The sequence below is a fragment of the Fringilla coelebs genome (assembly GCF_963513975.1).
Source record: "Fringilla coelebs genome assembly, chromosome: 2".
NCBI lineage: Eukaryota > Metazoa > Chordata > Aves > Passeriformes > Fringillidae > Fringilla > Fringilla coelebs.
Window position 1 is genome coordinate 113,010,226 of NC_140029.1, and position 24,537 is coordinate 113,034,762.

Below are 24,537 nucleotides of genomic sequence, written 5' to 3' on the forward strand. Positions count from 1 at the left end.
CTAATTCCAAAGTCAGAGTTGACTATCTATGCCAGAGAAAACAACAAACACTGCAGCACCCAACTTTAGTACCTTTTGCATTTTACCTTTTCCATGCAAGTGACCACAGCTTACTTGATCACATCCCTGAGGTAGCAGCCTTTTCTTTTAGGCTCAGTGCACTCTCTTCTGCCTTTTATATGAGGCCATCTGTTCCAGGAAAATCTATAGAAACCTTTGATTCAAAACCTGTTTCACTCACTTGACCTCTTCTTATGGATACAGCTGACTTTGGATCATGCCCTTAGGGACCAACCTACATCTCAACCAGGAACACTTCAGCAGAACAATTAAAATCAGCAAAAAGTTTTAGCAATCTGTTTGAACAAGACAATTCATGTCCCAGTAAATGCTGGTTCTTTAACAAGAAATTAACCATGACAGTAGTGGGGTGCAGAAAAGGAGAATCTGTTTGCAGAGCTGGAGCCTACCTACAGAAAATAAGGACATTGGGCCTATCCCACTGTGATGGAAGTCAGTAACAAACTGACTGTTTTTATATCACAACAACACTATTGCCTATTAACACAAAAACTTTTAATTCCTCACAGTCACATCACTCTCCCAGGAATTAATCAAGATGTTCATTAAAATCATTCAGCAGGATTTGGAAATAATGGGTGTGGTAGAGCAGAACTTCCCCAAGACAAAAATCGAAATTCCCAAACTGACAGTTAGTGACAAATAATCTACAGATTTGGAACATTGGCTGCACTTTGTCTTTTTCAGCTAATCCTATTTTACACAAAGAGATTGTGATAGTAAGTTATACAGCTCAGAGCACCCAGCTTCTTACAGGGAAAAAATAATAATCCTATTATGCTTTTCATTTTTGCTATTAATAATTTTCAGTTAAAAAGCGGACTGAATGAGAGAAAACTGAAAACTTGGTTTCCAAGACAATATTAACTGGAGATTTCTATGTTTTATTATTTATTACGTTCCTCTCAAGAAAGTCAGTACGTACCTATAAGAACAATTAGTCATTCAGAATTCTGTCTGCTGGACTTTCTAAACTGTACCTGTTTTTTTTGTCCTAGGCTAGAACTTGAAAGGTCAGAAAATAGATTTTTTTTTCCTTCTTATCACTCAGAACATTATGTGGTGATGATACTATGAAAATAGTCCCTAGACTGTTTTCATTGGGCACTTTTCCATCATCCACAACCAGAAAGGAATATTTGGGTTCCAAAGCAGATTTCTCCCAAACCTGACTTTCCAGATTCTAGATTCAAGGTTACTTTCTCTGGAGTTCCTTGACATCCCATAGTTCAGAATGCAGACACCTGGATTTCTCTTTGATTTGCGGGTTTTCAGTCCCAGGGTTTTGGCTTACCTACCACTCAACATGCATGCTGCTGCTGGCCAGTTCTTCACTGAATTGTCAGAAATGAAGAGGTGTTAGTATAGTAAGGCAAAATATCTCATCTCATGGTGTCTTACAGATATTTTATAGGGGTTTTAATTTTTGATTATGCCTAACTCAGTCTTGTATAAAGTTCCATGTCAAATCAGCCTTTTTATATGAATTAAGCTGCACAAACTCAGAACTGTTTACACATTTAGGAGTTTCTGAGGTGGCACTGAGATGTGTGCAGAACCAGTCAAAGTACTCAGATAGATACAGGTAAAAATTTTGGACAGGAACAAAGCAGAACAGATGTGAAAACTTTAAATTACTTTGAGACTATCTTTTTAATTCTATTGTTCCCCCCATATCTTCACTGTCAGAGCTTGCATTTCTTATTCCAGTTTAATTATTCAGGTGTGAAAATATCAGATAATATGCTAAACCTTTCTGGAAGAGATGGGTACTCTGGAAATCTCTTGCAGGAAAGGAAAGTAGGATATACTTGTGCAAGATATTTAAAGAAACATACACAGAAATAGATTCCACTGAACTGGTGTTACCTTATTTCACATATAAAATATGGAAATATACTTTAATCTGTTTTTTAACCTTAGGCTTTTCATCAAAAGTTGTTGTTGTTTTTCCCTTCTAAAAGTCAGCTTATCTTTTTATGCTATATGTTGGCATATCCCTTCTTTTATGCCCTTGAAAATTTTCCACATTTTGACCTCCTAAGTGTCCATAAATGGTCATTTAAAAGAAAATAATTTATATACTCTGTAAACATCTTTGGTGATCTCAGCAGAGGAACTGAAAATTCTTTATAGCATGGACTCCATCTTGCTAGTTCTGCTGGCTCATGGGCACCTTGTTCCCCTTTGGGATCACTAATTTCTGCAGTAATTAGCTGAGTGGAAGAGAATCAGGAGGAAGGGATTGGGTGAGGTGGCAACAGAAGGGCGAGCAGGCAGCTTTCTCTGAGCCAGTTGGAAAAGGTTTCTTTCTACCAGTGGAGGAAAAGAGGCTGTCCATTTCCAGCTGACAAGCCAAGGAATTTTGGGAAGAACCATACACACATAGTGCATGCCACAAAAATTTTTAAAAGCAAATAAACCCCATTAGTGCTGTTGGTAATAGGTAATTAATTCTGTAGATTTGAAAAATCTGATTATTACCATATATATTCTATTTACAATTCTTTATGTACATATAGACAAATATTTTATAACCACAACATGTTCACCATATCCTGGTCCATAATCTGAAGAATTATATACAACACTCATGGATGGGCAGTGTGCACTACTAAATACAGGATGTGATGGTGGAAAGTTTTGCCAGCTGTAAGTACTTGGCACTGTATTATGCAACTCTTGAGGTTTTTTTAGAGCTCCTTGGCACAGTATGGACAGTTTTCCCCTTTTTACCTTATTGTAGCTTTTAGGGAGGTTTTTTTTTTTTTCCTTTTAAGAGCTGATTCATTTGTTTCCCCAGGAGATTTCAAGATCATTGTCCTACTAAGAGTTAGCTCAGGCCAACACGTTTTTTCCTCACTCTCAAAAAATAATTATAGTAGTGTTATAAAAAAGAAATTATCTTTGCCATTTATTCAGGAAAGATTCAATACAATTGGTGAACAAGGGTATTCTGAAAGAAAACCGTTTAACAGAATACAGAGTTCTTCAACCATGTGCAAATGCCACAAGTGTCGCTATTTTTAGTGCTTTTCCTGGAAGATGCAATGGAAGACAGACTTTTTATAATGATTTTAACTAAAGAAATGTTGGACTGGATTAGAGGCAAGTCCTGCTTTTCACTCCCTGAAGGAATATTCCAAGACAGAGTGAGCCCATGACAGGGTAGTTACAGGTACCCTGTGTTCATAAGAGAATTCTGAGCCGCCAGAACGTGTCCCACAGAACCATTCCATCAGCTGAGGTAAAACAGTTCCATAACTGCTGCAGTTCACAACAGGGCCAGCTGCAAATGAGGAAGTGCTCTTCAAGACAAGGTCAAGAATGTTCTGAGCTGGTTTACCTTGGTGGCTGATGTGGTCCCATGGGGTCATTCTGACACAGAAAAATTGCTGCAGGCAATGCAGTCTCACTAGGCATCTCCACAGTCCCTGCTATTCCCCATGGTAAATCTCAGCTGATTCTGGATAAAGGGGGTCTGTTTGTTACTTATGACCCATCTTTGGATCCTGTAGGAATCTACATTGAAAAAGAAATTAATGAAGCCCTGTGTTTGGCTCATATTAAAAATGGCACATGGATAGTCAGTCTTAAGTGATGTAAAAATCAAAGTACTGCAGTCTGTGAGTTCTGTGTCAGAATAATCCAAGTAATACCTAAAAGAATATTGGACACAGAATTTATTTGACTAATTTACTCACTAATTTATTTTATTGTTGAGTGAATATTTGCAAGTAAAGGATTGCTTTATGCTGTCTGATGTCCTGAAGCATGGCATGTTTCTAAGCATTTATAGATGGAGACTGGATTTAAGTTCATGGGAAACAAAAAGGGTAAATTTTGTTTGAAAAAAATTTAAATGACGTGGCTCAATTCTCTTCCTTTCACCTCTTGGCTTCCTGTTGTTTCTTAATAACTCCAATGTGCAGACACCTCATGAGTAAATTCTATTAAACATTCTGCTGTGGCTTGTTCAGGTTTAACACCATGAACATCATGAACAAGACCCTCTCTGTTTCACAGGTTCAGCAAAACAACTGGATACAATTAAGGCATGAAATTCATCTGACCAAGCACAAATATCAGAATGGATGAGCTGTCACTGAATGCAGAGAAACAGGTAAGAATTATTTCTTTATACACATCCACGTTATAACACCTTTTCTTTGTTGCTTGCATATAGCTCACACTTCATTTTGTGAACTTTCAATGGGTACTTTTAGTCATAAAGCAGTCTGTAATGTGGGCCAGAGTCTCAAAAACAGCCTATTTAATTTGCTTTAATTTATCAAATTTCAACTCCAGCTGCACATTGCAGTATGCAGGATAATTAGAGCTAATTTGTCCTGAAGAAAGAATTTCCTGTAACAAAGAAAGTTACTTTAATTTCACATATGCATTTGTGGCCTGTACAGAATTTCACATTTGGAAAATAACACTTGTTAGGGTTGGTTTTTTGTTTTGTTTTTAAATTAAAAAAATATTAAAAAATCGCTAAACTAAAGCAAGAATAGACTAGGAATCAGCACAAGACCACATGAAACATTTCCAAAATGGGGAAAATGTAAATGTCATCAAGATAACTATTAGAAAACTGTCATACTGCATCACCACAAAAACAACAACAGAAAAACAAGCTGTAAAAGTCCTGGATTTACAATGTTATTAACAAATGTGCTCACTCAAAGAATCCCTTGTTCTTTCCTTTCTGGTCACCCAAACTCTTGTTTATATAAAAAATATATCTGATTATTAAATGTTTTGCTTTTGTTATATTAATTTCTATTGAAAAAATATTTTCAGTAGTGTGATAAATTTAGAAATTCATTTTCATTAAATATATCCAGGTTGTGTGCATATAACTATGTCAATTCTGCATCCTCACTACCAGGAACAAAAAAAACTGGCAAAAGACAATTTAAAAGTGCACATACATGGTTTGGGTTAGCTGTGAATGATTTTGAAACCTCATTAACAAGTAACAGGCTCCTACCTCCTCAGTAATGGATTTAGTTTTGAGAAAGGCTCATGCCACAGATGTCCTGTTGTTGGCCATGGAAGCAATGATAGGCAAAATGGATAATAAAATGATGAAGCAAAATCACTTTTAAATTTCTCTGTGGTGTGTCAGTATTTTTCAAAAGGTTTCAGGTAAGTATGGTTTTCTTTCTGTAAGAGTACCTCTACCAAAAAATTATTCAGATATGGAATTCAGGCAGAATTTTTCAAGTGACAGTCACAGAAGAGAACAAATATTTTTTTCCCCACTGAAGGGCTGTGATCCTGCAAAACTCATATCCTTGTGCTGGACTGATGACTTCAGTGGGAATACTCCTGCTGACAAAATTACCTTTGGAGCTACAATAGGATTGAAGCTGCCCTTCTTTAAACAAGCTCATCAAATCGGCATTGTAGAACACCAGTGGCTCCTGATCTTCAGAAAACTCTTTCCTCAGTTACATCTGCCCTTTTTTCTTTTAATGAAAGAAAGAAAAAATTACTTAGTGCATTCCTGCTATCTCACCTAAATTAATGCAATTATTCCAACATGAATTGACAACAGGGAATCAGGCCTCGTGTGTTCTTACTCTGTGATCTGGTTGGAAGCATAATCTTTTCTGAGTTGCTTTCTGATTTTCATTCTTTGTCACTGATATACAATGGCAGCCTTTTCCAAGACTTAGGAAATACCTTGTGATTTACAAGCTGTAAATGAAGCAGTAAATACCATTATGATTACACAAAGTAGTTAGTTCCTTTTGATATACACATAGATTATACTGATTACCCAAATGCACATTTTAACAGAAGAGCTGCAATGCTTGAGTACATTGGATGCCACAGAACTCAAAAATACCCTCCAAAGGACACAGGAATGAAGAGAAGCTTCTGCACAGGGTTACATGTGACATGCATTGTAGATCTGCGTGGGGTTCCCACAGCACGGCCATGCGGTCCTGTCCCTGCTCCCAGGAGTGCATATCCCATGCAAAAGTTTGGAAATGTAGCCCAGCACGTCTGTGTCAGTTGTCTGAACAAAACATGGAAGCTGGAAGTCTTAGAGAGGTACAAATATTATGTTAGGCCTTTGCTGACATTTTCTTGCATGTAAATATGGCTATTGAAGGGTTCTAAAGGTAATACTTCCAATGTCCTTTAGAAATCTGTACTAAATGAAGATCTGGCCTGGAATGACCAGAGCTCCATTTCAGCAGTTTGCTTTTTAACTTCTAAAAGCAGTTAGAAGTAGGCTCAAGGCAACATGTTACCACACTGCTGTCCTGCATCTCCTTTTTTGCCTTTGTGCAAGGTCTGCATCCTGCAGCCTGTAACGTCCAGCAGCAGTGGGGCTGTACTGCTGCCCTTGGCTGGAAGAGGATATGGCCAGCCTGCTCCCACAGGAATGATCCCATCATCCCACCCATGGCTGGCCCTCTGAGCTCTGCTGCTGCTGGAGATGATTCCCTATCCAACAGCAGAGACCTGCATGTTTGGAACAGAAAGCTCTTCTAAAATCTGTGCGTCCGCAACAGAGCTGATAACTGTGTTTTACATATGGTCATGGGAACACTACAACCAGTTTTCCAGTAGGAGAAGCAAACACTGAGTATTACTTAAAAAAAAAAAAAAAAAAGGGTTGTAGGGTGGTGAGGAATCCCAAGGCTAAATAAATTTTCCAACCTAATCTAAAATTTAAAGCATAAAAAGTGTCAAGTGCTAAAGTAATTGAAAATCAAGAACCTTCCTCACTATGCTTCCAATTATTCACACAATGAAAACTCGCTACATAAAATCATCAGTCATTTCTGCAAACAGTACTAATGTTTTGAGGCACCAGCTTACCAGCATTCAAACTATTAGAAAGCAATAGAATGATAGGACACATACTTTTGGATTTAATTAAGAGATAAAATAAATATTTATGTTAAACTTCTTTTTGATTGCACATTTGGTGTTGGAAGTTACATGGTCACAGAACATGAAAGAAGTCAAATACTTTTTGATCTACCAGCAAATTCTAAATACATCGATAAAGAAGCCACACCAGGCCAAATAGATTACTACTTTCAAGTAAGTCCATGAAAGTTTCCCAAATACTGTTATACAAAGTTACACATCCATGCTGAGTTATTCATCAATGTGTAGCAAGAGTCTTGCAGTAGGCCAGGATTTTATCGCCAGAGAACTGGTGGAGGAGCTGTGCAGTGTGATTAAAAATTCCAGTTTGGAAGCATTAACATAGAAGTACTTGTATAGTCTGAACTGGAGACTGCAGTTCTTGAAGTTGGGAAGAGCAGGAAGGAAGAATGAGAATATTTTTCCATTTTAGAAATGCTGAGGCACAAAACACAGTTGCTTCTATTACTTTCATACATGAAATCCTTTCTCCTGTATGTGCATCATGTGTAACCGCAAAGTCTGTAAACTGCTGACTATTCGTCTCTGGTGTCCAATGAGTGCAACTCCAATTCTTCTAATGTCACTGCAAGATAAAAAGTTTCATCTTGGATGCAAATATAATAAAGCCTCTGGTGCACAAAAGAGTATAATTATATGATGACTTTTTCTCCAGGACAGTTTACCTTCCCGGCCACAGCATATAAGAAAGCTGCAAATGTTAAATTTTTCTGCATCTGTCAATCTCAATTTTTGAAAAAACCAGTCATTTAAGAAAAGGAATATAATAAAAATATGTATTTAGAGCACTGGGCCTTAGTGCTCTAAATTAGTGATACTGAGGCTTATTAGTGATACTAATGGTCCATTAATCTTTCCAAATCTCAAGGACTAATCAGGTGAGTTCCAATAGCCCATTTTTAGTAATGGGTATTGTAGCAACTGTTTCCCACTCGTACTTGAAAGAGATTGGGGCTTACACACCCAGTATCACAGTTCTGAGGCAGAAATAACAGAGGTCCTGCTTCTGATTTGGGCAATGTGAGTGAGGCAGTGAGAGATGGTATAAAGATCAAATTAGCAGTGAATTTTCCAGACTGACCTTGATTTCCCTCCCAGTTTCCCTTCATCTCATTTAGCCCTGCACCCCAGAGGGGGTAGCTCTTGTCACCCACAGGGCTCGACTCTTTGGCAGGAATGAAGTCAACAGCCTCCAGAGTTCAGCACAATCCACCACTTTAGTTTTTCTCTAAACACCCCCAGCTGCAAGAGCTGAGAAAGATCACAGAGGCACTCAGGAGAGGAAACTTCAGATATGCCAGATTTGTCCATTATGCAAATCCCACACTGGGACATACACAGATATTGCCTGTTTATCCTCAAAAACTGTATGATGACACAACCAGTAAAGGAGCTCATGGGATAAAGCATGGCCTTCATGAGTTTCAGATGTGCACTTCCAGATATCTGCATCTGATCTCCAGATCGGTATCCTCCAGCTGAGGAACCACTGCAGAGCTTGAAACTATTATGTGCTTAGGCTTCACATTCTCATGGGGCATGACAGAAAACACTTGAGGTCAAAACTATTGAGCATCTGAGAAACTAAAAGGAGTCAGTGTAAAGAATAAAGCTTTACAGTAGAGAGGGGTCTTAGAAATGCAAGACAAATGCTTAGCATTTATCAGGAATGAAGGCCTGATAAAGCACAGAAAGAAGCCAGCAGGTCTTCTGTAACACAAATTATTTGAAGAGAGAGGGAGTCTCTCAAAAAGTTGAAATGGTATCTAAAGAAAGTAGAAAGGATGATAACCTTAGATTAACTGTAAAAGCACAATAAGGCAGACTAAAAAGGAACTTGAGTAGCAAATACAAAAAACAACCTCAATAATAAAATATAAAAAATAAAACTTATCATAAATCTTTTTGCGAACTCACTGGGTACAAGAAACCTGCCATAAAATGTGTAGAGTCTAACGATGATTTGGGCATAAAAGAGCACTGAAGGAGTGGCCATTGTTGGAAAACTTGAACCATTTGAGTTGACATTCACTGTGGAAGAAATTGAAATTACTCCCATGCCAGATCATTTCTGCGGGACTTGCCAGAGTATCTGAAGTGACTGCAGGAGAGGTTATAGGAAAAACTGTGAAAACAAGCAGCAGCCCATGTCCAGACAAGATTATATTTAAGCAAAAGTTCCAAAAGAAAATGAAGATGAAATAATGGACTTACTATCAGGGTTGTGAGAGAGGGAGTTACCAGCTGTGCTCCACATGTTAAAAAATTTCTTGGTGCCTCAAGTATGGAGAATGGTGCCAGACAAAATGTTTCCAGGGAAGATCTGGGGAACCACAGACCCATGAGTCTGTGATCATTACAGGGCGTAAGAGAAACTACAGGAAAGGACAAAATTACTGGATGCTTGGATAAATGAGCTACTTGAGTCACCATGGCTTTTGCAAATAAATGTTCTGTTTTATTAAATTACTTGTTTCCAGTGGATGCAGATGATCCATTTGATACACCTCACTTGGATTTCCAAAAGCTTTAGAGAAGATTCCTCAAAAAAGCTTTATAATGAAAATGAGGAGCAACTTCTGTGTAACATGGGGTATAACATAATATATGTATATAGTTTGGTCTTTGCATGACTAAATAACAGTTTAAATACAGGAGGTTAGCAGAAAATGGTCAGGTTTTACAATGTAGTCATTGATTTAAATCTGCAGGGACCTCTGATGGGATAATGTTGAAGATTATTGTTCAACAAATCAGTAAATGGTCTGGGAAAACATCTGAGCAAGAGGTGAACAACTCAGCTGGTGAGGCTGAATTGTTCAGGGCAGGAAGGGAAAGGGGCTGCTGTGCAGAGTTTTGGAAGGATCTCACAAGACTAAGTGACTATGAATTCCATCTACCACATTATGGCAATGTAGGTGAATATGAAATGATGCACGTGGGAGAAAATCAGTCCTAACTTTACATGTAAAATTCTTCAATCTTAACTGACAGCTACCATTAATACAGGCAGTCCCAGCATCAAATAAAAGATTGGGAATTCATGGAAGGGAATAGGGAGCAAAAAGATCCCATCATCATGCTATCATATGAATCCATAGTTTGCCCAAACACTTCTGTATTGAGTGAAGGGTTTGCATTAAAAAACCACAGGGTGGTGTCAGAGATGGTTGCAACAATTTCTTTATTAGGACTGATAAAGTCTTGATGATATTCATAGCAAAGTAAGAAAGTATTTTTGCCACTGATTTCAGTGGTCTAGATCAAAACTGATTCCCCAAGAAACACTCATCCCTGGCCTTTGGTTGCGTTTGATGTAGTCACAGAGTGGATCTAATAATTCTGGGTCACTCCATCATACATTTCTTGTGTTGTTTTAAATAACTGTATTTTTCTTTTGTGAGCTGAGGAAGGAAAGGAAATGAAAACACTGTTCCATACTCGGCAATATTTGTGTGTCTGCAGCATCCAAATTCAGATTAATTAGTCACTGTAAGGATAATAGATTATATACTTACTCAGGGAAATAGATTATATACTTACTCAATATTCATTCTTGAAACCATATCCAAAGTTGTGAAACCTGCTGCCATGAAGTTATTTTTGTACTGACCCATTTTTATGGAATCCAGCCAGTCACTGACTGAAACAAATAAAGGATATTCTGGAACTTCACCAGGTGAATCTGGCATTCTGTAAACAAAAAAAACCAAAAAAAACCAAACAAAAAAACCAAAAAAACCCAAACAACAACAACAAAAAACCAAACAAAAAAAAAAAAAAAAAAGAAAGAAAAGAAAAGGTTACCAAGCAATACAAAATGTGACACCAAATTTACCCTGGTAGACATAGCTTTTACTAAAAGGCAGAATGAATGAGAGAGGAGTCTGAGCTGTAAAGGTCAGACCTTAAGTGAGGATCTCTTTAACCTCTTGTCTAAAACTTATAAATCACTTCAGTCTGCCAAGCTGCACTGCTTAAACAATACATTTTATTAAAGAACTGCAGCTCAGTAACACACTGAGGAATCGGCCTCTCCCATTGCACTTCTTTTTGCTCCCCAGAATGTTTCATTGCAGCTCAACGTGTTCAGGATTATAATAATTTTTTGATACAGTATTCAATGTAGAGGACAATGAAAATTTAGCATAAGATGCAATTTAAAAAATTAAACCACCATGAGATGATTTTTACATCTACCTACAACCACCCCACCCCAGATGGCTCCTCATTGTGATACCATTATGCTACAGGAACACTTTGATTACAGTACTCAAAAGCTAAAATTCACCCTTAAAAGAAGCCAAAAGAATAAAATGTCATATCTTTGCTTTTACATGGAATTACATAGAATAGCAAATAAAATGGGAGGAGCTAATTTAGTCATATTTATTTTTGAGCTCTTTCCCCTAATATTATCACAACTGAAATAGAAAGATGGAAAAAAAAAAAAAAGATTGTAATTTTGGGGCACTGATTTCCAGTCTTCTATTGTGTGCCACATTTGGAGGGCTCACAACTTCCACTTGCTTTATACATTTTATGTAGAGAAATTGTATGAACAAAATGCAGAAAATGCACACTGCTGTTTGTAAAAGCTTTATGATAGCCTTTAGGAGAAAGGCATAATTTATTGTAAATGAAAATTTACACAGCAGAAGCCAGCCAACATTTACTGATGGAACATGACTTCACATGTAACATAGGAAGCAACACAGCCTCATATCTTTATGAACCAAGTTTCACCCACACATACTCAAATACAGTAAGTACAGTGATTTTCATTCATATTATCAAAATGATAGAGGGAAAAGGTGAAGGACAGGAGAACCCAGTTAAGTACAAACTGTAATTAAAGACCTACCACGGTCCCTTCCCATCTGAATTACTCTATGATTCTATAGAAGGTTACCCAACAACTGCATCAAGCATTCTCAAATGAAAGGAAAATACTTACACAAGCAGGTGAAGTCAGTCATAGTTTAATAAAGCATAAGTATTTTAGACCCTAAGTTATGATTTAAATAAAGAGATAAAAATACATTACTCTGTTGCTAAAAAAAGTGATCCAGGTACAAATATCAAGTCATATATATATGCATATATATATATAAAAATATATATTTATAAAAATTTATATTTATATTTATATTTATATTTATATTTATATTTATATGCATACACACATAGAGGATGCTAACTCTAAGGCATGAATATTTAATCCATGCCAAGTCTCCTAGTCTGTGTTGATGAAATGGCTGCAGCCCTCACTCCAGGTTTTCCTATCAACTTCTCCATTCAGCCTTTCCCACAGCAAGGTACCAGCCCCAGTTTTGTCTTGTCGCTCAGCCCTTCTCAAAAACATTTAAAGGTTCTCAGCGAGCCCCACTCAGGGCTGGAGAACCCTTTCAAAGCCCATGGGGTCTCCATGAAAGCACCTTCATCTTAAGATGACTCTTAGCGACTGAAGAGAGTGAGGCCACCTGGACCTTTGCTGATTTCAGCTGATATACGCAGGGACAGCTTGGATCAATAAGCCTACAAATACTGACAAATTCTTCTACCTCAGCCTTGCTTATCCTGTGGCTGCATTCATTTTGAAACATTATTAATGAAAAAAAAACCTGGGCAAGAATTTTTTGTGGGATGGTATAGACAGCATAGTCTCTTATTTGATCATTGCTGCCATTCTGCTGCAGAAAATAAAGATTTAGCAAGCTAAGACACAGCTACTTCTGCAGGATATTACTCCAAGGCAGTTCACAAATTGCTTGAGCACTGTCAGATGGAGAGACAGGCTGCTGAATGGAGAAAAAAAATTACAAAGAGAAAACAAGCACATAGGAAAAATGCACACACACACAAAAAGAACAAAGAGATTCACAAAGATTAAGGATAGATAGTGCACAAACAGAACTCAGACAAAAATAATAATAAAAAAGCCTAATATAATCTGTATGGCTTGAGAAAAAAAACCTCCTTGTACAACAGTGTATTAACAATGAAGCAAACCTTAAAAGGGGCTTAAAATTATTTGAACCTGCATGACTTTATGAACTCAGAACTTTGTGGTTCTTCCACCCCTACTTAATGCCTTAAACCCAGAATGATAGCCACTATGTGTTATGAAAAAACAGAATGTATCAAAAAGAGTCTTACACAAGGACATCCTCCACTAGGGTGTGAAGGGTGCTGGGGTTGCGGATCAGCTTGTCCAGGAAGCTGACAATGTCACTGAATTTGGGACGGTGGTTCCTCTCCTTCTGCCAGCAGTGAAGCATGAGCTGGTGAAGAGAAGCTGGGCAGCCCATGGGAGCTGGAAGCCTGTAGCCCTCTTCAATGGACAGTATAACCTACAGAAATACATACTGTATGGTTACCAGGCATTAAATGCTGAAAAGACAGTGTGACACTGATAATTAGAAACCAGGGATGATAAATTATCCATGGCACAGCCACCATCACTTTATGCATTGCTGGGGCTTCACCTGGGGAATCAGGACTGGCAGGGGTGTGACCAGAGGAGACAGGAAATATTTTGTAGGCATATGAAACACAGTAGGAACTTTTTTAGGGTCACTGGTCATCCCCTTCAAACAGCTAAGCAAGCAGGAGGGGAATAAAGAATTCAGCAATACCACCATCATTTTCCACTTCAGGGGACCACAAACCTACCTGGTGTGGCCACTGCATCCCACCGTGCTCTAATATTTGCATTTTGACACAGTGTTTGTGTGTAGCAATAATCCAATACAATCAAGCACCAAAATACACATTGTGGCACCTGATAATTTACTTGGTATTCACATTTTTTGGCTGATCTTTAGAGTATGATTAATTCTGACAATGTGCCCCACACCAAGTTACAGCAATGTTATTTTGTACAGTCTCCCTTCGAAGCCTGGATGTCTGAGATGTTTGTGACTAAACAAAAGTTAATGAAATTATGGTATTACCCTAAAGGGAGTGAGACCTTCAGTCAGACCAGCAGGTACATAAAATGTGTTTGGTAAAGATTCAGAAAGAAGCAGATCTGCTGCCACAGGTAAATCATGTAAGAAAATCATATAAATCACATGTTGATCCAAGTCAAAGGAAAGCTTATTTTCAGTAACACGGGTAGCAAAAAACATTGAAAAGAAGAGTCGCAGCCTGGCTTGATAGGAGTTACAAAAGCTAGCTAAGTTACATGGGAAGCTTCATGGATTCATAACAGCTTACATGGATTCATCCTATGTAAGGCTTGATTTAAAAAGGTCAGGAGGTTCTGCAGTGAGTGGTGGTAGCAGTGGGGATGATGTTACAAATTACACAGTCAGGATTCTTTTTTGTGCAAAAAGGAATGCAAAGCTACTCAGTGGCTGATCAAAAACGAAGCTAGGAAAAAGACCAGCCTTACCACACATGCATAACCCTCCCACATAAACATTCAGCCAATGCTAAATGTTTGCTAATGTACAAATGATTGCACACAATATTTATAACCACACAGTGCATTTAGGAGGAGCATACCTGCTGCACTGATACCCCCTGAGCTGCAAGGAGACATTAATCATTTTCACACAGATGTATGTACATGCTGCAAACATATTAATGCAGCTGGAATGGGTTACATTAAACTGTTTGCAGCAAATCAATGTTTTACAGCACCAGCTCTGGCTTCAATATATTCAATCTTATTATCCTGGAATATATCCCTGTTCTCTATTTGAATTCTGAATTAATGCTGGCACTGCTCAGCAATGCCTAATGCTTATACTGCAAGCATTATGTAAATAAAATAAGAGTAAGTAGGCCACATTAGGACCTGAACTCCCCTTGATTGCACGGCAGGAAATGGAATGAGCCTTTTGTCGGTGCTCACAGCTCCTTGTCTGTTTTATAAACACAGGAGACCTGGTCCTGTAGTGTCCTTGCTGCTGTTACAGGAAAAACGCCACCATCCCAATGCCAGGGAAATATTTCCTTCAAACCTTGCCTCCCAGTGATAAAAATGCCCCCATGGACTCAAGATGGGCGAAACTCAACCATGTGCATTGAATTTTATTCACATTTGTTTTTTCATTTATTACTAATATATCTCAAGCAGTTTGTCAGAAGTGGGTTCATAAAACACTCCCGACAGGGAGGGGCAGAGCTTACTGGCCATCCTTAGCAGCCCAGAAATGCAGATATTGAAATTTTTTACATTAAAACTCTGCCTGTTGCAAATGTGGAATTTATGAAATGTATTTTGTTTTTAAGGCAACAGGAAAGCTGCTCTACTTTTCAGAGATATATAGCATTTTCTCAACACAACAATAGAAGGCTGATGAGGTTTTGCTGAAGTAATTTATTCAGGAAAAACCCAAAAGCAATCATAATTTTCCAGATATATTTTCTCTGCCACACTTTATTTTAACACATCTCTGAAAATGAAGTCACAGTGCATTTTGTTTCCTCTCTTGTTCAAAAGGAACATTTCAGTATGAAGAGAAATGCCAGCTGATACTGGGATAATTATAATTCCTTATTAATACCAGCACATTTGAAAAATAAACTGGAAATATTGCCTCATTAGTATCCCTTGTGAGGCAAGTATTATTTTTAGATTCTAAGAAGCCAGAGTAAAGATGTGATAAGTGTCTAATACTGCAATGGGAATCAAGTTTCAAAGGAAGAATTAGAGCATTTTAGTTTGTTATTTATTTATATATTTATTTTAGCTCTTGCTCTACCATGCACATAGCACCTATCTCTCTCTGTTCAGAGAAATCAGATATCCATGTACCTAAAAGGGAAGAAGTATTAAGTTTTTCTTAGTAATATAAAAATTGTATATTATAAAACATGTAAAGAATTTACATGTTAACTCCTCCCAAATGCCTTTTCCCCTTGCCAGTTTAAGGCTGACAAAACACCACACTAATCATGAAATCTGCATCTACAGGAAGGGCAAAGCAACAGCTTGTTTGATGTTAGACATAGCTGTGAAGTTTGAATATTAAGAGTTAATATTACATATTGGTTATAATTGTCTGAGCAGTATTTTATGGGCTTCTACACAAAATTTATACATGTGCAATTTCAAAATAATTGGCAACTGGCAAAAATGCCATCTGAAAATAAAGCTGTAATCTTCCTGATAGTTTCAATATTAATAGTAACAAGGATTCTTGCTTTCAAAAGTTAACTGACAGCTTTTTTAATGAGACTGAGACAGAAGAGAGTCCAGAGGGACATTGTCCCTGTGTCCTCCTGACATCTGAAAAATCTACCAGGAGGGAGAGGCAGCTGCTGCTGCCTCATGGTACAGAGCCAATCCCAGGCACCTGCCAAGTGTTTTGATATCTGTGAGTTGAAAGAGCTATATTAGGATAAGTTGGTTTTTTTTAAGTATTACAAGAAACTTTCAGGAGTGTAAGTAGTTTTATTCTGTTTGCTACAGTAGTTTCCTTGCATGCCAATTACAACCCATTAAATATTCTTTTCATTTCTTTCCTTCTTTTTGAATACTGCAGCTCTGTAACATGCATTAATTTATATGGTGGCCTCTAACAGGTGTCCCAGTAGACTTCACTCACAGCTGTTCTACAAACCAAATGCATGGAATATAAATCTTCCTTCCCTCACATAAGCATTAGCAAGCCAGACTCTTAGCACAATCTGTTCATCAGTACACTAGTTTCCTTGGAAAGTTCAATATCTTGGCTAATGTTTATTAATTAAGCAATAAGACACGACAGACTGTGCAGCTGCCCTAATTAATGGACACCTCTGGTGCCTGCCACACATCTAAGAAGCGCATTAATCAGCACTGACACAGTTTGTAAGTGACTTACTACAATAATAAAATGGTTATTTACTTAAACAAGAGCAATTCTCAAACTTAGCAACATTTTTAAGCCTCTGCATTAATTTTGTGAGAACCATTTTGCAACTCGGTTTCCTAAAGTTGAGCTTCCAAATCCTTGCTGGGGAATATAAATAGAGGATGCGGGATTTGCAGAGATGTTGAGTCATTCCGGATACCTGTGAGCAGCTGTAGACTCTGAACACCAGACTGGGCTTATTTAGGTGGCACGTACCAGTTTAAAGCTTTTCTCATCAGCTGTGTTCATCACTTGCTTAGCCATGGTCTAAAAAAGAAGTGAGTTCATTTTCCAAAGCTATACTGTATCATTAGAAAAGCAATTGGTAATGGAATGAGAAAAAAAATCCCAAACCAGACCTGGTTCTGCAGAGTTTATACTTGGAAAAACTTTTGGTGATCTACCAAAATTCACCCAATTCAAGAAATATTTTGATTGCTATCTTGACAAGGACTTTATTATGATCAAAACTCAGTAATGTCTTAATGATAATGTCAGCAGACATTCTGATGTAGCAGAACCTCTGACTATACCCATATAAGACTTTATTAACTGTTGTTTGCATCCTGTGTCTTTTATGAATCTGTTTAGTGCACATCCCTCTCTGTTGTTTTCCCTGCCATCTGTACAGTAGCACTGACCTTTGAAAGTCCTATTATTTCTGCAAAATAAGCCCATGTGAATTCAGGGAAATTTACTGTACTAAAAGAGTGGTCCCAATATCCAGTAAAATAAACTTTACATTATGTCTAATAACTCAAAATTTCCCAATGACACTTGAAGTGACTAAATGGATGTAGAAGGTCACAGATGCTCACTGCTCACATTCTGGCACTGAAATCCTTTGGGTAGGAAAAAAGGAGTCCTTTGTGCTGGGAGCTGCTGAACTGCAGGGAAAGCCCCCAGCAACTGGCACCACTAGGGCCTGCAGCATCATTTTGTATTAACAGATATTTTTATTTTGGATGTAGGAGTAATTAAATGTAGCTATCTTCATGCTGTAGCTGATTATCTAATATATTCTAAATGGAGAGGTTTGTGGTAGTCTTTTTTTTTTTTTTGTTTCTGACAGGTTTGGTTGCCTCTTTCCTTTTCTTCCTCAAACAGTGAAATTATTTTTTAAAATTAAAATCTCTCTCAGATCCTTATCCCCAAATGACCGATCAGCCTTAACAAGCAACCAGACTTGAACAGCTGAATAACTTAGCAACAATGTAAAAACAGCCATCTGGGAATGTCTTGTCAATTCTTCAGAACCAATGCAGGAATATTCCAGGCACATAGATAAGAGAGGTTAAGGTGGCTTGGCTGATATACCACATTTTGACACAGAGCTTGATGGCTGGTGTGAAGACTCAGTGTACCAGTTTGAGCTGTCACAGGGATCCATCAAACAAGAGAATTTGTGAAAACTTAAATTGTGGTAGAGAAAAAAAAACTTTATCATTTCCCCTTTCCCATATTTTCTTTTGTAGAACAAGCTTTCAGTTATACTAGAAGAAAATTTGTTCTTTTTTAAAATTGAGATTCCAGCCTAGAAAGAGAACAAGACAGCAAAGCAGGGCAGGGAGTGGCAATAACTTTTAAAGCACATTTGAAAAAGATGCAGATGAATCCTGGGCATCACTCACATCCTGGTTGGACATCTCCCAGTAGGGCCTCTCTCCATAGGACATCACCTCCCACATGACAATTCCGTAGCTCCAGGCGTCACTGGCAGAGGAGAACTTGCGGTAAGCGATGGCTTCTGGAGCAGTCCACCTGATGGGGATCTTTCCACCCTGGAAACAGGTTGAAAACTTGTCAAGGTGATTAGGATACAGAATAACACATGTTTTAAAAGAAAAGATAAAAAACCCCCCCCGGATTCTGATATTCTACATTCTGACTTCCATCAGTTCGCCGTGTCAATTCGCTGCAAGTGGAAAGGAAGAAATAAGCCTTTTTTATGGAATTTGAAAAAAAAATTATTTCATATGTAGTCTAATTCACCAATACCTGCACTCTGTGAAAACAACTCAGTTCAAAGAGCAGAAAGCATTTGAGATTATTAATGTTTGTTTAGTCATATAAATAACCAGAACATGCATTTTGATTGAAAACATCCCAAGCCTTAAATTCCTAGTTCATTGACATTTAAGCTTTCTCCCTGAATGAAAGAGAAACATCTATTGCGAAACAGAACACTGAAAGCTCTTAATAAAATTGTATAATCAGGAAAGAAACTATACGTGTTCTATACGCCTTCAATTTGATGATATATTTTACTTTTTGTTGTGCCCTTTAAACATCCCGGTAGAAAACAAACCAAGTATGCTTCTAAATAGGCATTTCCTTAGGATATTCACCAGGCCATTCTGCAGCCTGCAATTTAAAATCCAAGCTCTCCCACCAAAAAAAAAAAAAAAAAAAAAAAAAAAAAAAAAAAAAAAAAAAAAAAAAAAAGGAAAGAAATCAATCAACAAACCTAACTTACTGTTTACAAGACCACAGGATGCAGAATTTTTCTCTGACATAAGTACTTTACACCACTGAATCCTTTCTATTCTCTCATAAATAGTTTCTGTGTGAAAACTATTTTTCCATCTCAGAAAAAAAAAAGGTATTTCCTCTCCAGGTACATTACTCATTTCAAAAGTGTATTTTTTCTTTTCAAGAGTATACATTTATTATCATTCTCACTGAACCCTTTGGAGATAGAAAAGCAGTATAGTCAAAGTGCCACTAGATGGTAGAAGGAGGCAGTCAGTAGAGCTGAGCTCACTCAGCAGTAGTTGCTTTTAACAAGCAGTAATAGATTCTGCTCAGTGTTTAATTGTATTTCTGACTGAAACAAAAGAGGAAATGAACTAGAACATCCATTTGGCAATGAAGAGAGGCCACAGTTAAAAACGAGTATGTAAATCTCTACTAATTTGCTTTGAATGTATGAAAAATTATCTGAGACTTGTTGAGGCCTGACTTTGGCCGGCTGAGAAGCTGTTTGTTCTACCAATAAATTGTTCCAAATCCAGGCTCTGTGTCTGTGGGGATATGCCACTCAGCCACGCTCTCCTTGCTGATGGAAAATGCACGGTTAACATTTATGTTCTATGACAGTGTCCAAGATGTCCTTTGGACATTTTTACATTTTTTGCAGCTGCTTTTTCAAAGCTTCTGCTTCCTCACATGTGGTAAATCACTTACTAATTTAAGCACTAATAAGGTATTTTTTGTATTTTTCCCCAAGTACCTCCACTATCTGCCTTTTATTTATCTATTATCCTGCTGGTCAGATCACTCATCTGACACATCAGAAATGCAAAGACTTTGTGCCTCACCTGCTGCCCTCACCAGCACTGCAGAGTGTGATGCTCTTGGTCCCGTCCTGGTACACCTGTTCCACTTCAGAAGCAATTAAAAATACTTATTGGGAATGTGAATGAAGAAACAGGGGGAAAAAAGAGAGTTGTAACAGGAAATTCTCCAAGGAAAGGCCAGGCTGATTTCTTGTCTCTTCTCCAGGAAATATTTATTTATACCTCCTAAAGAAATTGGATTTGATTGCCCAGTATGGTTTCAGTGGTCTTTTCATGGAATATGCAAGGCCAGGCTCCCTGAGGTAGTAGAAACATCAGCTATTCAATGCCACAAGTGTGCACCTTTTACACAAACCAAAAGGATGCATCTGAGAAACTGAGAGTTTTAGGGTCTAACTGTAAAAGATATTCCAAACATATCTCTTCACACCTCAGAGTTATGGGCCTTGTCCCTTCTACTGGATTTGGTTTAGTTCTTTACTTATAAAATCTTTATCACCAAACTTATGTGATTCCATCCTCAGAAAAATTCCTGTTTTGGAGAGTTTTATTAATAATTTATTTTTGTTTAATTTTAATGAAATTTTAATGTTACTAATTAAATATCTAGTTGTAGATAAAAGACGAAATTATACACATGAATCAAAGGCATTTGGATATTTATAGATTTTGATTTTAAAGTATATATTAACATAGTATGGATAACATAACAGGAAAACTATCTTTACACTGCATCCTGTTCTTAAATCTGATTTTGTATTCTCAAATGATACTCAAAAGAGAGGGCATATCTTGAGCAGTGTTTGCAGCTAGATTTGTGACTCCTGGCTAAACAAAAATGAGTTTTAAAGAATCTTATCAGACTCTATAACTACTTTCATGACACAGCTTCACTGACTGATCCCTTTTGGACTGAAACAGTAGCGGCTCATTGAGTGTGAAAATGAGAATGAAGAACAGAATCTTAACAAAATTCAAGGCAGTTCACATTCAAGGGCATAAGATGTGTTCAGAGTTTTAATGTAAAATAAAACACTTTTGTGCTGGCTCTAAAAGCCTGTAAAATTTTTACAATGGATTAATCTCATGTATGAAAGAGTTTTATTCAAGAAAATGTGAATTTCAATACTTAATTATGGTTGCAGAATATATTTTTATGCAAAAAGTTGTTTTATTTATTTGAAAGCCATTCAAAAGGTGGAGATTGCAATGAGTACCTTAAGGAACATGTATGACTGAACAGTAGTAATAGCTGCTCATGCATAATAAAAGAACACCAAAGATTTAGAGTGGCTGAAAATATATTTCCTGTTCCTGATTAGAGTAATAAACAGTGTTACTGATATTGGATATGCCTTTTTATATTTTAATCTAACTGGGGAAATAATAAATGTAATACTGTTTGTACAATGCCTCACCTTCAAATTAAGATAATTTATAAATCATCTACATTTTGCTGCTATAGCAATGGGATCTCTCAGAGCTGCCTGTGTTAGAAAGCCCTTTTTGCTTTTAGGTTATTTTCTCTTTTTTTTTCTTTTTGGGGGAGAGGGTGGGGAGGAGGGGCAGAATGGGTGTTAGGAAACAAATTGTTTTTCTGTTTCATCTCATACATTAATAATGATATCAGTGATAACCTAATTTTGTTTCCACACAGTGAAATAACACTAACTCCACTGTTCAAATAATTAGAATTCAGCCTTTTTTTCCCTGTATGCTGCCAGCTGAACAGTGACTATCTCCTCATTTTTTTTGTGATTGTAATTTAATAAGCAATTTTACCACACAGCATAAGAGTCCCCTTGGAGTTATAATATTAGGTTCACATTGCTTAGCTTGTAGAACTGTTCAGAGATGAGCCCTTGAAATGAAATTTACCCCCTCAGCCACACCGACACACCCGCTGGCTTTCCCTGCAGAACTGACAACAGCACAGTTTGCCTTTAAATAAAGGCAGGTCTGGAACTCCATAGAGCAAAACACCTCATCTTTACCTCAGGCCATGCATGAGAGAGAGACAGTCTTCACCAAGTGCCATTTCTGAGCTCACACCACCAAAAAGTGCTTATGATGTCTTGTGTGGCCACAGCTGCATTTTGCTTTCTCCAGAATGATTTTTTTTTTCCTATTCTACATGTTAGACATCTCTTTAAAAGCAGGACACATCAACAGTTCCTTTAATTAAAATCGAACCATATTTCCAAACTCCAGCAGAACAATGTAGCTGGCAGGTACAGCCCATGATTCTACCAAAAAAAGGTGGGGATGCATCAGCAAACTCAAAATGAGTGATGTGAAGAAATAAAGGAGGAAGCCTTTTAGATGCCCAGAACTTCTGGCATGCCCTGGTAGCTAATTAAAGTGAGGAGTGGTAACTGAGAGCCTGAGGTGAAAAACTAAAGGCAAGGTGTGTGAGCAGCCAGCAGCAAACCCAGTGAGTGCTCTAGGCTGACTGTGCCCCAGAGGTGTGAAAAATGCCTGTTTCTGTGGAAAAGCCCCTTCTGTATTTTCCTGGAATGACAGACACTTCAGAGGGACTGTCACAGCACTGGCTGCAGGTCTCCTAAATGCAGAGGTGCAAACCCATCAGATCCAGATGAACAGGCATCTAGAACTGTGTGATTCTGGGAGAAAAGGTGCTGAACTATGTGCACCATTAGTCTGACCTGGCACAGGAATTCCTGTGCATCTGTCAGTTACTGCTCCTTCATGTGCAGTGCCACTGAATCGTGCAATCACTTTCCAAGACACAAGCAGAGTACCTGTCTTTACCTCAATGACAGAAACAGGGGGGAAAAAAGAGCCTCAGAGGGAAGAGAGACACAAGTAATGAAAGAGACTAGTTTTAAATATTGGACATAATTCATCATTCTGTACAAAGACCTTCTGCCACTTCACTAGAGTGATGCTTTTATTTGATGCTCAAATTTTTCATGTGCGATGCTACAAGTAGTCAGAATTTAACATCCTCAAATCATAATTTAGAACTATTCAGTACTATCAACAGTCTTCTGTTGTGCCTTTTGAAAAGTGTCTATTGAAATACCAGAGAAACTACATGGCAAGATAACAAAACTGCTCTGCAAAAGCATTTCAGAATTTGTGCTCATTATGCCAACTCCAGTTAGTTCTACCAGTCTCATTTCACTCAGAACTGAAATGAATAAACCCCCCTGATTTTCAAAAATACTGAATTTGCTTTTTATCTCTGGGAAAGTATTAATTTTCTTTCAAATGTCCTGATTAACAATGCTGAAGTTAAATATGTGGAACTTGATTTTCCCCCCCTAAGTTAGCTATTCAAATTTTCAGAACAAGATATTTATGGTTTTGAGAGTATGTTAATTTTAGTGGCTGTTAACCCCTACACTGCACATCTATTTGTGTCTTCCAAAAGAGGGAAAGCTCTTGATAGATGGAAGGAATCAGCACTGAGATACTGGCAGAATTACAGCAGACAAGATAGAATGCCTGTCCAGAGATCATCAGAAATACTTCACATTAACCAGCAGAGGTGAATCAGGGTGCTTCTCCAAAATACTCCACACCATCCTATAATTTTGTCTTCCTGAAGGCCATGAGATGGATGAACTGAGTAGTGCTGCACACATATGCAAACCTCCAGCAAGGCAGATATATCCTACCCTGTCACCTTTTAGCTCTGACTTTGCTAAAATTCAAAGAACTATGAAATCAGAAACACTCTCTGATACAGTGGAGATTCTCATTAGGAGTGGCAGCAGCATTTATTTCCTTTGAAACAAAGCCCTTCAGCAGCCCCTTGCCTGCTCTGAGGCACTGATCCTACCTTGGGCTGAGAGATAGTAAGAAGGCTAAGAAAAATACATAGTTCTGACCCTCAAAATCCACATAAGTGAAACAATAGAGATTATTTTTGACCATTTACATCTATCCTGCCTTCTTTTTTTCTTGACAGAGCAGTTTAAGGAACTTTATACAGTGACAAAGAACTCCCAAATAGAAGTGGTTGATACCATTGCCTCTTGTCTGTGTAACTACCTGGATTATACATATTTTCTTGTCAGACAGGATCCCTTTATCTACAAGGTGCTCAGTGAAAATAGATAGATTTTTTTGCCAGAAATATTAATTTTAAAATATTTGTTAGGTTTGAAAATTAATTCCAGATCAGGCAGGCTAGTGAGTTCTGGTGGCATCCTCAGAGCCCTGGTGAAAACCAGTCAAGTGTACAAAGACAAATAAACACAATTATTTTGTAAAACCTCTTTGAGACTGCTCTTTTGAAAGGTAATGATGAGACTGGAGGGGCCAGGGAGTCTCATACTGTTTCAGGGAGTGGGACTTCACATTTCTTTGGGATTAAGAATGTATTTTACAGTATTGTGTACTTGGCTCTTGATCAA

At 37.7% G+C, this 24,537-nt stretch overlaps 1 protein-coding gene across 2 annotated transcripts in view; it reads right to left on the minus strand.

Annotated features, from left to right (window-relative positions):
* Positions 1 to 7,452: 7,452 nt before the first annotated feature.
* EPHA6 (EPH receptor A6) overlaps positions 7,453 to 24,537 on the minus strand; it is a gene marked incomplete at both ends in the record, with an annotated part of 367,314 nt that continues 350,229 nt past the window's right edge. For both annotated transcript variants that reach the window (XM_084201421.1, XM_084201420.1), the window contains 4 exons: positions 7,453 to 7,567; positions 10,546 to 10,695; positions 13,162 to 13,355; positions 18,485 to 18,634. In XM_084201421.1, coding sequence (XP_084057547.1) covers positions 7,453 to 7,567; positions 10,546 to 10,695; positions 13,162 to 13,355; positions 18,485 to 18,634 — 609 coding nt within the window. The remainder of the gene's footprint in view (positions 7,568 to 10,545; positions 10,696 to 13,161; positions 13,356 to 18,484; positions 18,635 to 24,537) is intronic.